General features: G+C 44.4%; 1 protein-coding gene and 1 pseudogene across 3 annotated transcripts in view; both read left to right on the top strand.

Moving 5' to 3' along the window:
- WDTC1 (WD and tetratricopeptide repeats 1) overlaps positions 1 to 16,117 on the top strand; it is an 82,338-nt gene that overhangs the window by 36,380 nt on the left and 29,841 nt on the right. For all 3 annotated transcript variants that reach the window (XM_089301248.1, XM_089301247.1, XM_089301246.1), the window contains exons 2-3: positions 315 to 462; positions 1,721 to 1,804. In XM_089301248.1, the coding sequence (XP_089157374.1) occupies positions 415 to 462; positions 1,721 to 1,804 (132 nt within the window). In that variant the 5' untranslated portion in view covers positions 315 to 414. The remainder of the gene's footprint in view (positions 1 to 314; positions 463 to 1,720; positions 1,805 to 16,117) is intronic.
- On the top strand, positions 13,339 to 13,885 carry LOC149125775 (small ribosomal subunit protein uS8 pseudogene; annotated as a pseudogene).

Here is a 16,117-nt window from a genome sequence, read left to right as displayed (position 1 = left end):
TGTATGCCTTATTTGTACTTTCTGGATATGCTACCATTTACCTTCTTGTGCCTAACATTTATTTTCTGGTGGGACCTACGTGACTCCTTCAGTGTTTCACTGTGGCTGTGAGTCACCATCCTCCCCACCCCTTCACCCATCCCAGAGGTTGGTCAATATTATGGAGCAGGGCCAGCTCATCATGCCATAAATTACCGCAATAGCCAGACCACTGGGTGGGTTGGTTTTCTGTTTCAAGGGGCAGAATCAGGGCTCTGAAGTCACCTCTTACTATCTCACAAGGTTTGATTTTCCCTCCCGCCCTCCGCCTTCAGGTAATTAAATGTGTGTCTTGTGGACCTGGGCTTGGCTGGAATGCTCAAGGGTCCTGAAGATTCTTCTATAGTTTCCTTCTGTTGAACCCATTAAGAGAAGATGGCAAAAGTCAACATAACTAGAGACCTCATCCGCAGGCAGATCAAGGTAAGCAGCGCAGATCTTTGAACCAGAGCATTCTCCCCCACAGCTGCATTTTACTGATGAAAAAAAAATGAGACCTAGAGTTAATTATTTGCCTGAAGTCACATAGCTAGTTAAGCAGCAGACCTGGAACTAGAATCAGGGCCTCTTGCCTCCCCCATCTTCTTCTATCCGAAAGCATGAGCTTTGTGGAGACTTCTGAGTCTGAGCACTTGCACCTGGGCAGCTGAGATTAATGTGGGCCAGTGAGGGGGAGGGGCCATCAGCGTGTTGTGCATGGGCTTGCACACCCGTGTGTTGGTAGGAGCTTGCAGAGTAAGTGCAGAGAGCTTCCTCACGTTGCTCCAGCTGCTGAGCTGTACATAAACTAGAATCCAGGAGAGGCTTAGTCCCAATTCTTAGATTCTTTCTCTACTAAAGGTTCACCGTACTAAAGCCTGTCCTTTGCAGTCTATATGTAGAATACAACCTGATGCCAATGAGATGAATGGAAGAGGGGTCCTCAAGTCAATACGAGAGCCCCAGGATTTGTAAGGGAAAACCCTTAGAAGTGGAGGCACAGAGGTTCAATGGATCGACTCAACCAAGGTGGGATGCACTAAAGAACCTCAGCTGGAGTCTGGAGCTGACTCTCACCACTGCTTTAACTCCCTAGGACTAGGCCTTTTACCTCCCTGTGCCTCAGTTCTCTGTGAAGTGATGATAATGCCCGTCTGCTTGCTAGCAGATACGGAGAATGAAATCTAAACATGAGAAAGTTCTTGCAAAAAGTTAAGCATTGAAAATTTTTTTGATTGAGAATTTTTATTAGAATGCAGCCTGAGCTATGGTCACCATTAGAATTGAGTGTGTGCCTCATGAGTCACATTAGTCTACATGTTTTGTACATTTCCCCTGCATCTTTGAATTCTTTTAGCTTTGTGAGCTGTGTGTGTGTGTGTGTCTGTGTGTGTGTGATTTGATCAGACTGGATGGCCCCTAAGAATGAGGACAGAATCAGCAGGTTGTTTTTTCCTTACATTGTATTCTAAAGTGATGCTCACCTTCCCCCTTAACTCAACAGCACAATTTAGTGCTTAATTAGTATACTTTTTTCTGTTCTCTAATCCCTCCCAGGAATAGTGCAAGCTCCTACAGGCCAGCTCCTTGTTATCTTTTCTAGCTCCTGTGATGCCTAGCATGGGACTCAATATCTAATAGGCACATAGTAAACCTTGTTGAGTTGAGTCCATGTAACCGTGAGTTTGTTTCTGTCCCCCAGGAGCGGGGCGCCCTGAGCTTTGAGCGGCGTTACCATGTCACTGACCCCTTTATCCGGCGGCTGGGCCTGGAAGCAGAGCTGCAGGTAAGAGATCCAGCCTGCTCTCCTCTGCCTGCAGAGAATCATCTTGGCATTATTCAAGACCCAAATACATTTTTCTTCACGGGTTATACCTGCAAGTTATCTCATTTTATTAGACAGCTAAATCTGAATCGAGATCAGTAATTAACATGATCACAAAAAATTATTTGTTATATTACTTGTTTTGTGCTTGGAAAAAGTTTGAATTTCATATCATTCTTTTTACTAATGACTTGGACAGTAATGATTCTTATCTGTATACAGTAATTTAAAATTCACAAAATGTTTTCCTATACATACACATGCACACACACACACCAAGCACACGCATATACACTTTCTCATTTATCTTCAAAGCAATGCTGTGGGGATATGCATAGGGAATAGGTTATTGTGGGTTTTGTGTGTGTGTATATATTTTTGTTGTTGTTGTTTTGGTATTTCAGAAAACAAACGAAAAGAACAAATTTAGAATGGCTAAGAACCTTGTTCAGGTTTTCCTTGCTCAGTCCACAGAAAAGCCAGACCTTTGGTCCAGATGGTCAGCTTGGTCATTGTGTCTGACATAGACACTCCATAGTGTTAGTTCTGTTCTTGTTCCTCTTTCAAGACCGTGGTTTGAATCCAACTTTTAGCTGTCTTACCCAACTTAGTATCATGTGAAGGTTGAGTAAGAATCTTCTTTCCTTTAGGTTAGTATTCACAAGTGATTAAATTGATCTTAGAAAAGACTAGAAAGAAATTCATTGAATATTAGTGATATTATCTTGAGTTATGAGATTATGGATTATTATTGCTTTCTTTAAATTATAAACTTTACTTATAAAATATAACTACATTAATAGTAATATAAAAAAGAGGGGAAATCACTACTTATTCTGACCTCCGCAATTATTGTTAATATTTTATATACTTCCTCTTTATTGCCCACATTTTTGCATAATTGTAATCATACTTTGCATTGACTTATATTTTTTTAAACATAATATTTATTTATTTGAAAGGCAGAATTACAGAGAGAGAAGGAGAGATAGAGATCTTCCATCTGCTGGTTCACTCCCCAGATGGCTGCAACAGCCAGGGCTGGGCCAGGCTGAAACCAGGAGCCAGGAACTCCATCATGGTGGCAGGGGCCCAAGCACTTGGACCATCTGCTGCTGCTTTCCCAGGTGCATTTGCAGGGAGTTGGATCAGAAGTAGAGCAGCTGGGACTCAAACCAACCTCATACAAGATGCTGGCATCATAGGCATTGCTGCACTATACCAGCTGCCTGTAGACAAGACAAGACAGTAACCATTTTCTCTGTTTACCAAGTAGTTATGACTCCTGGAAGCAGTCTTCCTTTAGTTAGACTTTGAAGAAGTTTGCACAAATGGAAAAAAGGGGCTGGTATTGTAGGTTAACAGGTTCAGTCACTGCTTGCAACACTGGCAAACCATATCAGAGTGCAGGTATGAGCCCAGCTATTCTGCTTCCAGTGCAACTTCCTGCTAACGTACCTAGAAAGGCAGCAGGATCACAGCCCAAGTAGTGAGCCCCTGCCACCTACCTGGGAGACCTAGATGGGATTCCAGGCTTCTGGCTTCAGCTTGGTCCAGCCTTGACTACTGTAACCATCTGGGGAATGTGAACCAGTGTCTTGAAGATCTGCTTCTCTTCTTTCCTCCCTTTATCCCTCCCTCCCTGCCTCCTTTAAAAAAAAAAAAACTGATTGATTGATTAATTTTAAAGTCAGAGTTACAGCTGGGCCAGAATGCAACCGCCATAAATCTTTTTTTTTTTTAATGGAAAACAATGTCACTCTTTTCATTAAATTATTTTGTCTTAAAATGTTAATGGCAGGCATATAGCCTGGAAGTTAAGACACCCATGCCCCGTAATAGAGTACCTGAGTTTGATACCCAACTCTGTCTCCCAACTCCCGCTTCTTGTAATGCAGACTCTGAGAGGCAGTAGTGATGGCTGAAGCAGGTGGGCTCCTGCCACCTACATGGGAGATGCAGGTTGAGTTCCCAGCCCCTGGCTTCAGCCTGGCCCAGTCTCGGCTGTTGTAGGCATTTGGAGAGTGGATGGGAGCTCTTTTTCACTGCCTCTCAAATGTATTTTTCCCATTACTTTATATCAACACATAAAGATATTTCTAATGACTACTTCTTTCATGGATTCAGAGTGTTGTGTGAATGCACCGTAATTTGTTTCAACTGCACTTACCAGTGGACATGTAGTTTACTTCTGCTCTATTGTCTATACAGGTTATTCCATGCAATATCATTTGGCACACATGGGTATATATCTGTAAGACAAATACCCAGAGTGGGATTAGTACATCTTGAGGGTGTATGCATCTGTGATTTTGATAAATATGACCAAAATTGCCTGCTGTGGAGTTTGTATTAGTTTATACTGCTGTCATACTCCTTCACTCTTATATCAAGCCTAACACTCAACAAATGTTCTCTCCCCAACCCCATTGTGACCATCATTATTCTGAGAGATTTCACAGATGAGTGCAACATGATAGACCACAAAGACCTCAGTTCAGCCCCTGAGATGAGAAAAATGTCTTGGCTGACACCTGAAAGATGGATGGGAGGAGCTAACTAGCTTGGGCGGGATAGCAAGAGAAAATGTCCCAGACTCAAACAGTATGTGAGTGATTCAGGAGAGGGTAGAGGGTACTGAGTTCAAGAGGACAAATGGTCAGACTCCAGCTGGGAGAGGTATGACAGATGAGGCTGCTGAGGTGTGACAGAGATGTTCAAAATGAAGGATATTAGAAGCTGTGTTGAAGACTGCAGTCTTAAAGACACTGGGGGCCGGCGCCGCGGCTCACTAGGCTAATCCTCCGCCTTGCGGCGCCGGCACACCGGGTTCTAGTCCCGGTCGGGGCGCCGGATTCTGTCCCGGTTGCCCCTCTTCCAGGCCAGCTCTCTGCTATGGCCAGGGAGTGCAGTGGAGGATGGCCCAAGTCCTTGGGCCCTGCACCCCATGGGAGACCAAGATAAGTACCTGGCTCCTGCCATCGGATCAGCGCGGTGCGCCAGCCGTAGTGCGCCAGCCGCGGCGGCCATTGGAGGGTGAACCAACGGCAAAGGAAGACCTTCTCTCTGTCTCTCTCTCTCACTGTCCACTCTGCCTGTCCAAAAAAAAAAAAAAAAAAAAAAAAAGACACTGGGGCACTCATTGAAGGGTCTTTAGGAACAACGTGATCAGTTGTATTTTTAAAAAATTCATCTTGGCTTCAGAATGAAAAACTGATTGTAGGACTTTAAACTGGAGCTAGCCAGAACCAAGTAAGCAGCCATCACAGTGATTCAGGAGGATGTAATGAGTGATCTAATGAACTAAAATACTGATGGTTTGCATGGAAAGAAATCACTAAATTTGAGATTTTGTTGAGATTTTATTTATTTGAAGGGAAAGAGAGAGGGAGAGACAGAGAGAGGTCTTCCAACCACTGGTTCACTCCCCAAATAGCCATAACTCCAGGGCTGGGCCACGCTGAAACAGGAGCTTCCTCTGGGTCTCCCACTTGAGTGCAGGGTCCTGAGCACTGGGGCCATCTTCCACTGCCTTCCCAGGCACATTAGCGGGGAGCTGGGTCGGAAGTGAAGCAGCTGGGATTGAACCAGCGCTGCAGGTGACGGCTTAACCTGCTATACCAGTGCTGGCCCTTTGAGAGACATTTAAGAAGTAGAATTAATAGAATTTTTGGTGACTGGATGTGGAAAGGTAGGAAAAAAGAGGAGTAAAAGATGAAGTCACGTTTCTGGCTCTAGTGGCAGCACAGAAGGTGGTATCAGTTGCTAAGTTAGGGGGCGCTGGAGGAGGAGCAGGTTTGAGGGGAAGGTAACGTGCTTGGTGTTGGATGTTCTGGAGCTCTGGGTGTGGATTGTCCATTAGTGCTGTCTGGAGAGCTGGTTGGGGTATTTGGGTTTGAGTTTAGGAGAGAGTTGTATGCTAGAGGTGTTGATTTGGCTGTAATGAGTACTGTGTACGTTGGAGCTGTGAAAGTTGAGTTGTGATTGACCTTGGGGAGTGTGTAGTGTGACAAGAAAGTACCTGCGTATATTTTGCAAACAGAAGCACAAGATGGATAAGTGGAAGTGAATGAACTTAGTCACTTCCAGGACTGGAGGAGAGGCATAAGGTGGCGGGGTAGAGAAAAGGGAGTAACCCTTCTCTGGACCTCTTTGTAAGTTTCACTTTTACAGTCATTATTTCTACATATTCAAAAAAAGTCAAATTAAGTCAGCAAAGATGGGAAGGGGGATATCAACTAATGTCATTTTTAACATAGCACTCTGACTGTGGACTGTATATTTGCAATGTGAAGGCAAAATGATCTTCAAAGAAATCTTGAACCCGATGGTTTTGTTATTTGTAGTGGTATATCTCTAATGATTCTGTAACTATTTTCTGTGTGTTGTAGAATTGGGTAAATAAGTAAACATCAATGTTGGGAGCCAGAGCTTTCACTGGGAGAAGGGAAATTCAAACAGGAATAGGGAACAGCAAAGAACTCGGGCGTTGCAGTGGAATGAGAAGTCTCAATGTGTGTGCTTGCTTCAGCAGCACATATACTAAAACTGGAAAGAGTCTCAGTGTGAACTCAGGACCACAGTCGTGTATCATGTCCAGCTGTGCCACTGGAAAGGCCTGGAAGCAATGGTACCTCAGTAGTTCTGAGTTACTAGATTCTAAATATCATTCCCCAGTAAAAGGAAACAGGAGTCCTTGGAGAAATAACTGGTTCTAGGGCTGGGACAGAATGCATCTGTAACATCTTGTGCTAGGAGATAACGAAAAACTGAAAAATTATAAGGATATAGGCAAAGGACACAGGAGCTTGAAGGGTGTTACTAGCCAAATCTGGACTAATTTAAGCATCAGGGTGAATAATGACACTAATGATTTTAAAACCCCTGAATAAAAAATATGAGTCTGTACTGGGTAGGGGGTACACTTTGTTTTAATAGAATGCCAGCCACTAAATAGAGATGATAGAATTAGAAAATCACCATGCCAATGAATGATTCAGGCTAGAATAATCAATGGGTGATTAAAACCACAGAGTGAAAATTTGATGGATGGAGTATTTGCCCGATGTGAAGTATTTTTTCCCAGATAACAGGGTAAAATAATATGTTATAGTGAAGGTACCACTTGAACCAAGACAGACAGACATCAGATGGCAACTGATCCTGTGCAGTAAAGATACAAAATCACGAGATAGTACTTCTGTCGAAATGCATTGCCTGAATCTGATCCTGAGGAACGGATGAGCCAAATCCAAACTGAGACGTTTCTTTAGCACAGCTGATATATTCTTCAAAAATGTCAATGTCATAAAAAAAAAAAAAAAAAGCAGATTGAGGAGCTGTTCCAGGTTAAAAGAGACTAAAGAGGAAATTACATCTAAATGCAGTGTGGGATCCTAGATTGAATCCTGGATCAGGAAAATTAAAAGGACACTACTCAGAAAGTGGCAGACACTAGATACTAGTAGTGTTCTTTCAATGCTGAACTTCCTATTTTTTGATAACTATGTTCTGGTTAAATAAAAGAACAAAGAAACTAAAGTATAAAGGGTCTTGGCTGGCGCCGCGGCTCACTAGGCTAATCCTCCGCCTTGTGGTGCCAGCACACCAGGTTCTAGTCCTGGTTGGGGTGCCAGATTCTGTCCCGGTTGCCCCTCTTCCAGGCCAGCTCTCTGCTGTGGCCAGGGAGTGCAGTGGAGGATGGCCCAAGTGCTTGGGCCCTGCACCCCATGGGAGACCAGGAGAAGTACCTGGCTCCTGCCATTGGATCAGCGCGGTGCGCCGGCCGCAGCGCGCCGGCCACAGCAGCCATTGGAGGGTGAACCAATGGCAAAGGAAGACCTTTCTCTCTCTCTCTCTCTCACTGTCCACTCTGCCTGTCAAAAAAAAAAAAAAGTATAAAGGGTCTTAAAATCTGCAACTTGTTCTCAAATGGTTCAGGTAGAAAAGTGCTTTCAAGTATGTAGGTGGAGAGAGAAAGAGAGAGGGAAAGAAAGCAAGTAAGAAATATTAACAATAAATTAGGTGAAGTGTGTATATGGGTGTTCATGCATTATTCTTGCAACATTTTACGTACTTGAATTTGTTTAAAAATACTCATTAACCCACTGTGATGCAGTGGATTAATGCCCTGGCCTGAAGTGCCGGCATCCCATTTGGGCACCGGTTCGAGACCCGGCTGCCCCACTTCCAATCCAGCTCTCTGCTATGGCCCAAGTCCTTGGGCCCCTGTACCCATGTGGGAGACCTGGAAGAAGCTCCTGGCTCCTGGTTTCGAATCGGTGTAGCTCCGGCTGTTGCAGCCATCTGCCTCTCCTCTCTTTGTGTAACTCTGACTTTCAAATAAATAAATAAATCTTAAAAAATAAATGTTCATTAAGTAAAACACGTTGATTAAGAAAATTGATAGCTTAAGTTAACACTGTCTCACTGTGGGTTAAGCTGCTTCCTGTGAGGCAGGTATCGGGATCTAGGAGTGGAGCTGCTACTGAGCCTGGGAAGACAGTGGAGGATGGCCCAAGTGCGTGGAGCCCAGCTGTTGAGGCCATTTGGAAAGTGACCCAGTGGATAGATCTCTCTCCCTGTCACTATGCCTTTCAAGTAAATCAATCTAAACAAGAAAGAAAGAAATACAAAGAACTGTTCTAATGCTGAGAAATGAGTAAGAGTGAGAAGGGAAATTGAGCTTAGAAAATTGTAATTTGATGTTAACTGGGACTAATTCCACCCTGTTCTCCTCTATAAAACCAAACCACTTTCCCATTTCCCTTGATCATCTTTGCAGAGCACTCATTCCACACCCCTCTTTTTACCTGTGCTAGCTCATGTTGACTGGGTGAGTTTACTGCTCTAAACTGAGCATTCCTGAGGGTATGTAAGTGGTGGAAATAAGATTAATAAGCTTATGTCAAGCCTTTCTGGCTCCAAAGTTCTTATTGTTTCCACCTCAATCACATGTCTGTTTTGTTTTTACTTTTTTTTTTTTTTATTTGTTTATTTTATTTGAAAGGCACAGTCACAGAGAGGCAGAGGGAGGGAGAGAGAGATCTTCCATCTGCTGGTTCACTCCCCAAATGGCCACAATGGCTGGAGATTAGCCAATCCAAAGCCAGGAGCCAGGTACTTCTTCTGGGTCTCCCATGCGGGTGCAGGGGCCCAGCGATTTGGGCCATCTTCTGCTGCGCTCCCAGGCCATAGCAGAGAGCTGGGTCAGAAGTGGAGCAGCCAGGACTCAAACCGGCGCCCGTATGGGATGCTGGCACCATAGGCAGTGGCTTTACCCACTATGCCACAGCGCTGGCCCCTATTTTTTTTTTTTTTAAGACTTATTTTATTTATTTGAAAGGCAGAAATACAGAGAGAGATCTTTCACCCCCTGGTTTATTCCCCAAATGGCCACAATGGGCACTATTGGGCCAGGCCAAAGCCAGGAGCCAGGAACTCTATCTGGATCTCCCACATGGGTGGCAGGGGCCCAAGCCCTTGAGCCATCACCTGCTGCCTTCCCAGGTGCATTAGCAGGGAGCTGGATCAGAAGTGGAACAACCAGGACTTGAACCACAGCTCAGATATGGAATGCCAGCATCACAGATGGCAGCTTAACCTGCTGTGCCACAAAGCCAGCCACATGTGTCTACTATTTTTAAAGGGCTTAATAGTTACTGGCTTAATAGATTTACTTCCTTGCCTTATTAGTTTTCTTAATATTATCCTTCTTAGTATCTAGAAGTAGGTGGGTGGAGAATTAGTTCCAGAACCCCCACGGATACCCAAAGGATATTCAAATCCCTTATAAAAAATGATGTTGTATTTGCGTGTGCACATCTTCCTGTATGCTTTAAACCATCTCTAGATTGCCTGATGCAATACTGTAAGTGCTGTGAAGATAATAGTTAACCTGTGTTTGGGTGAGAATGCTAAATGTGAAACCTTCATTATAGACTCGACCATCATAGTCCGAATTACATTTTCAGTCCACAGTTGGTTTAAATCCATGGGCAGAACTCATGGATGTAGAGGGCTAATTGTCTATCTGGCTGCATGGCTTTTTGTTTCTATTTTCATTCTTATGTAATTTAAGCATAAATTCAAGTTATGTATTTATGGAAGCAAGTTAAATCAAACTAGGTTGATTTTCCTTTTTGAACTGAATTGGTAAAGCAGAACAGTTCCATAGGCATAATGTAACATGATGCTAACAGACTTGGCAGAGGGCTTTTGGTTTTAATGTGCACTTTGGGAGGCAGCAGGTGATGGCTCAAGTACTTGGGTCTCTGCCTCCCACGTGGGAGATCTGGATTGAGTTCTAGCTGTTGGCTTCAGCCTGACTTAGGCATTTGAGGACTGCTAGAAGCATTTGAAGAGTGAACCAGCAAATGGGAGCTGTCTGTCTGTCTCTTATTCTTTTTCTATCTCTCTGCTTTTCAAATATAAATAAGTAAATAAAACAAGAAAATAAATAAGAGGTCAGCAAATTACAACCTGTGGGCCAAAACCAGACTGCTACCTGTTTGTTTGCTTTTTATGTAAGTCTCTGGTTGTTTATTTATTTATTTTTAGACAAAGTTGTTTATTTATTTGAAAAGCAGAATGAACAGAGAGAGGGGGAGACAGAGCAAGAAAGAGATTTATCTGCTAGTTCATTACCCAAATGCCTGCATAGCCAGAACCAGACCAGGTTGAGACCAAGAGCCCAGAATTCCATCCGGGTCTCCCATGTGAGTGGGCTAGACCCGAGCCCTTGAGCCGTCATCTCCTGCCTCCTAGGATACATTAGCAGAAATGGAGTAGGTGGGATTCAAACCATCACTCCAGGATGGGGTGTGGGCATCCCAAGCAGTAGCTTGACCTGCTGTGCTACAATACCTGCCCCATCAGTTTTTACTTTTGTTTTTAAGGACTTTTGTTGTTGTTTCTGTGGAGTATTATTATTATTAGGCAGAGAAGCCAGAGCTGGGAATTGGGAAATCACAGGGTTATTTTATTTTAGGGTTTATTTATTTATTCATTAACTTGAAAGGCAGAGTTACAAAGAGACAGAGGGAGACACAGAGAGAGAAGTCTTCTCTCCACTTGTTCAACCCCCAAATGGCTGCAACAGCTGGTGCTTGGCCAGTCCAAAGCCAGGAGCCTGGAGCTTCATCTGGGTCTCCCACATGGGTGCAGGCATCCAGGATTTGGCCCATCTTCTGCAGCTTTCTCAGATGCCCATATGGGATGCTGGCACTTCAGGAGGCTCTTTACCTGCCACACCACAGCACCAGCCCCCCAGAGTTCAAATTTTAAAAAGTTAAATTTATTTTTTTTGTCATTTGTGCTTATGGTCTTGGATCTAAGAGACCACTGCAAATCCAAGGTCATGAAGACTTAAATGCTTGTCTTCTTCTAAAAACTTCATAGTTTTAGATCTTACATGTAGATTTTTGATCCATTTTGAATTAATTCTTATATATGTTGTGAGGTAGGTATCCAGCTTCATTCTTTTGCATGTGGATATCCAGTTGTCCAAGTCCTTTTGTTGAAATGACTTTTTTTTTTTGTTGGTTTGCTTTTTGGGTGTGTTTTTTGTTTTTTTTTGTTTGTTTGTTTGTTTGTTTGTTTTTTTGCTATTGATTTATCTTGGCACTCTTATCAGAAATCAGTTGATCATAAATGTATGGTTTATTTATAAACTCTCATCTATTCTGTTGATGTACATAGATGTCTGACTTTATACTAGTACCACACCATTGCCTTTGCTGCAGCATTTTACTAAGTTATGAAATCGGGAAGTGTGAGTCTTCCAACTTTGTTCTTCTTTTTCAAGATTGTTTTGGCTATTCTAGGGCCTTTGCATTTCCATATGCATTTAAAATCTATTGCCACCTGTTTTTATAAATAAACTTCTATTGGAACACAGCTACCCTCATTCATTTATGTATTGTCTATGTCTGCTTTAGAGATCCAACAGCAGAATCGAGTAGTTCAGACAGACCATATGGCCTGCAAAACCTAAAATATCTACTATCTGGCCCTTCATGCTTTGACACACCAGAGGGCCAGAGAAAGAGCCATTCATTAATTCAGTCATATATTCAGAAAATACTGAATTGTCTTTTATATTCCAGGAATGTTCTAGTCGCAAGGAGATGAATACAGCAGTAAGACCAAGCCAGTTCCTGGCTTCCTGAATCTTCATGCCATAGCCTATAAGAAACCCTCGGATTCAGGCCTAAGCTCATCCTGTCCGGTCCCTTTGTCACTGCTGTCTTCCATTCTATTGCTGCAGCAGACCCAGACTGTCGCTGCCTTGGTGCTGGTTCTCCAGCTGGGAGTGCTTTCCCTTCAGGTCTCTGTGTGACTACTGCTTCTCTGCATTTAGATTTCACCTCAGATATCCCTTCCTCAGAGAGGCTTTCCCAGCCACTAGCCACCATGTCTAAAGTATGTCCCACTGCTACTTTTTATATGCTTCAGAGAAGTCATGCCTGTAACTTATCTGACTCCTCATTGTGCTAGCCTTCTCTGTCTTTTTTTTTTTTTTTTTTTTTTTGGGGGACAGGCAGAGTTGACAGTGAGAGAGAGAGACACAGAGAAAGGTCTTCCTTTACCGTTGGTTTACCCCCCAATGGCTGCTGCGGCTGGCACACCGCACTGATCCGAAGCTGGGAGCCAGGTGCTTCTCCTGGTCTCCCATGCAGGTGCAGGCCCAAGCACTTGGGCCATCCTCCACTGCACTCCCGGGCCACAGCAGAGAGTTGGACAGGAAGAGGAGCAACTGGGACAGAATCTGGCACCCCGACTGGGACTAGAACCCGGGGTGCCGGCGCCGCAGGCGGAGGATTAGCCTATTGAGCCGCAGCGCCAGCCTTCTCTGTCTTCTTTACCACAGTATTCTCTCTCTCTCTCTCTTTTTTTTTTTTTTTTTTTTTTGACAGGCAGAGTGGACAGTGAGAGAAAGAGACAGAGAGAAAGGTCTTCCTTTGCCGTTGGTTCACCCTCCAATGGCCTCCGCGGCTGGCGCGCTGTGGCCGGCGCACCGTGCTGATCCGATGGCAGGAGCCAGGTACTTATCCTGGTCTCCCATGGGGTGCAGGGCCCAAGGACTTGGGCCATCCTCCACTGTACTCCCGGGCCACAGCAGAGAGCTGGCCTGGAAGAGGGGCAACCGGAACAGAATCCGGCGCCCTGACAGGGACTAGAACCCGGTATGCCGGCGCCGCAAGGCGGAGGATTAGCCTAGTGAGCCGTGGTGCCAGCCCACTTTTTTTTTTTTTTTTAAGATTTATTTATTTGTTTGAAAGGCAGAGTTACAGAGAAGCAGAGGCAGAGAAAGAGAGGTCTTCCATCTGCTGAGTCACTCCCCATTGGCCACAACAGCTGGAGCTATACCGATCCAAAGCCAGGAGCTTCTTCGGAGTCTCCCACGCAAGTGCAGGGGCCCAAGCACTTTGGCCATCTTCTACTGCTTTTCCAGGCCATAGCAGAGAACTTGTTTGGAGGTGGAGCAGCCAAGATTCGAACCAGTGCCCATATGTAATGCCAGCACTGCAGATGGTGGCTTTACCCACTACGCCACAGCGTCAGCCCCACCACAGTATCCTTTGCATGTATAAGAATGCCTAGCGCTCTTTCCACCTTCTTACCATGCTGCCACAATGGTGCGCATGAACGTCCTGGCTGATGCTCTCAAGAGCATCAACAGTGCCGAGAAAAGAGGCAAACACCAGGTTCTTATAAGACCATGCTCCAAAATCATCATCAGGTTTCGAATTGTGATAATGAATTGTGATGATGAAGCATGGTTACATTGGCAAATTTGAAGTCATTGGTGATCATAGAGCTGGGAAGATTGTTGTGAACCTCACTGGCAGGTTAAACAAGTATGGAGTGATCAGCCCCAGATTTGACGTGCAGTTGAAAGATCTAGAAAAATGGCAGAATAATCTACTTCCTTCCCACCAGTTTGGTTTCATTGTACTGACAACCTCAGCTGGCATCATGGCCCATGAAGAAGCAGGATGAAAACAGACAGGAGAGAAAAACCTGAGATTCTTTTTCTAGGGATGTAACATGCGCGTCCAAATAAAAGCTCAATGGACAAACCAAAAAAGAATGCCTAGCATATAGCAAGTGCTTAAATAACAGTTAAAAAGAGTAAGTAGGGGGCTGGTGCTGTGGTGTAGCAGGTAAAGGCACCGCCTGCAGTGCTTGCATCCCATATGGGCACTGGTTCAAGTCCTGGCTGCTCCACTTCCGATCCATCTCTCTGCTACGGCCTGGGAAAGCAGTAGAAGATGGCCCAAGTGCTTGGGCCCCTGCACTTGCATGGGAGACCTGGAAGAAGCTCCTGGCTTCTGGTCGGTCCAGCTCTGGCCGTTGCGGCTACTTGGGGAGTGAACCAGTAGATGGAAGACCTCTCTTTCTCTCTGTGTGACTCTGCAACTCTGCCTTTCAAATAAAATAAACAATCTTAAAAAAAAAATAAAGATTAAGTAGGGGCCTATGCTGTGGTGTAGCGGACTGAGCCTCCTCCTGCAGTGCCAGCATCCCAGATTGGCACTAGTTCTAGTCCTGCCTGCCCCTCTTCCAATCCAGCTCTCTGCTATGGCCTGAGAAGGCAGTGGGAGATGGCCCAGGTGCTTGGGCCTCTGCCACTCATGTGACCCGGAGAAAGCAGGTTCCAGGGTTCAGATCTGCCCAGATCCAGCCATTGCAGCCATCTGGGGAGTGAACCAGTGGATGGAGGACCTGTCTGTCTCTCCCTCTCTCTCTCTGTCTATAACTATACATATCAAGTAAATAAATAAATATCTTAAGAAAAGATTAAGTAATGACAGCCTGGAGGCATAGACAACAGATAAAAACTCAGAAAACATATAGAAGGCGAAATATATTTTATTTATTAGAAAGGCAAGGAAGAAAAATAAAAGAAAGGAATCTTCCATGGGTCCAGCATTTTGGCACAGCAAGTTAAGCTGCTGCTTGCAACATCAGCATTCCATATTGGAGTGCCAGTGAGTCTCAGATGCTCTACTGCTGATCCAGCTCCCTACTAATGCACGTGGGAAGGCAGCAGATAATGGTTCAAGTGCTTGGACCCCTGCTACCCATGTGAGAGACCAAGGTGGAGTTTCCAGCTCCTGACTTTGGCCTGGCCTAGACCTAGCTGTTATAACCATTTGTAGAGTGAACAAGGGGATGAAGATCTCTCACTCTCTGACATTCTGCCATTCAGATAAATGAATGAAAGAGGAGGGAGGCAGGGATCTTCTATCCACTCACTCCCCAAATGCCCACAACAGCTAAGGCTAGGCCAGGCCAAAGCCAGGAGTGTGAAACTCAACCCAAATCTACCATGTAGGTGAAAGGGACACAACTACTTGAACCATCCCCTGCTGTCTCCAGAATGCACATTAGCAGGAAGCTGGATCTAGAAGCTGAGTCAGGAATCTAACTCAAGCACTCTGGTAGAAATGTAGGTGTCCTAAGCAACATCTTAAGTGATATACCAAATGCCTGTCCCCATTTATTGTACTTTATGGACAATTTCATAGATTTTTCAAGGGTAATTAGGACAGAGCCTAACTCACAGTAAGCTAAATTCCTATAACCATTACTCCTCTAAATAGTAATTCTTAGACACACTAAAAGTTGAGAAACATTGAGCTATTTTAAAGAAGGAACAAAGATTTTATGGAAGTATCTGGATAATTCATTCTGCCTTTAGGATAACTATCATATCATTAAGTTAATAAAATGTGAATGAAGAGCTTTAAACAATTTCCTTTGCCTTTAGGACTTATTCTGTTGTTATAATATCATACTTGTGTAACCTTAAAACATGCTGATAAATATGTGTAATGTGAAGCTTAAGTGAAATATCTGAAATATTAGCACCTGGAATTTAGTGGGTGCTCAGATTGTTTTCTGGCATTTAACCTGCATCTTGATTGCCTAGACTCATTCACACTGGTTTTTTTTGTTTTTAAATTTATTTATTTATTTATTTAGACAAGGCAGAGTTAATCAGTGAGAGAGACAGAGTTATAGACAGTGAGAGACAGAGAGAAAAGTCTTCCTTCTGTTGGTTCACTCCCCTAATGGCCACCACGGCCGGCGCTGTGCCGATCCAAAGCCAGGAGCCAGGTACTTCCTCCCAGTCTCCCATGCGGGTCATCCTCCGCTGCCCTCCCGGGCCACAGCAGAGAGCTGGACTAGAAGAGGAGCAACCGGGACTAGTACCCAGCACCCCAACTGGGACTAGAACCCGGGGTGGCGGCACCACAGGCAGAA

Source organism: Oryctolagus cuniculus, chromosome 7 (genome assembly GCF_051225735.1).
Source record: "Oryctolagus cuniculus isolate XC-2025 breed Fujian yellow rabbit chromosome 7, ASM5122573v1, whole genome shotgun sequence".
NCBI lineage: Eukaryota > Metazoa > Chordata > Mammalia > Lagomorpha > Leporidae > Oryctolagus > Oryctolagus cuniculus.
Note: the sequence above shows the minus strand (reverse complement) of the source record. Positions and strands in the feature narration are given on the sequence as shown.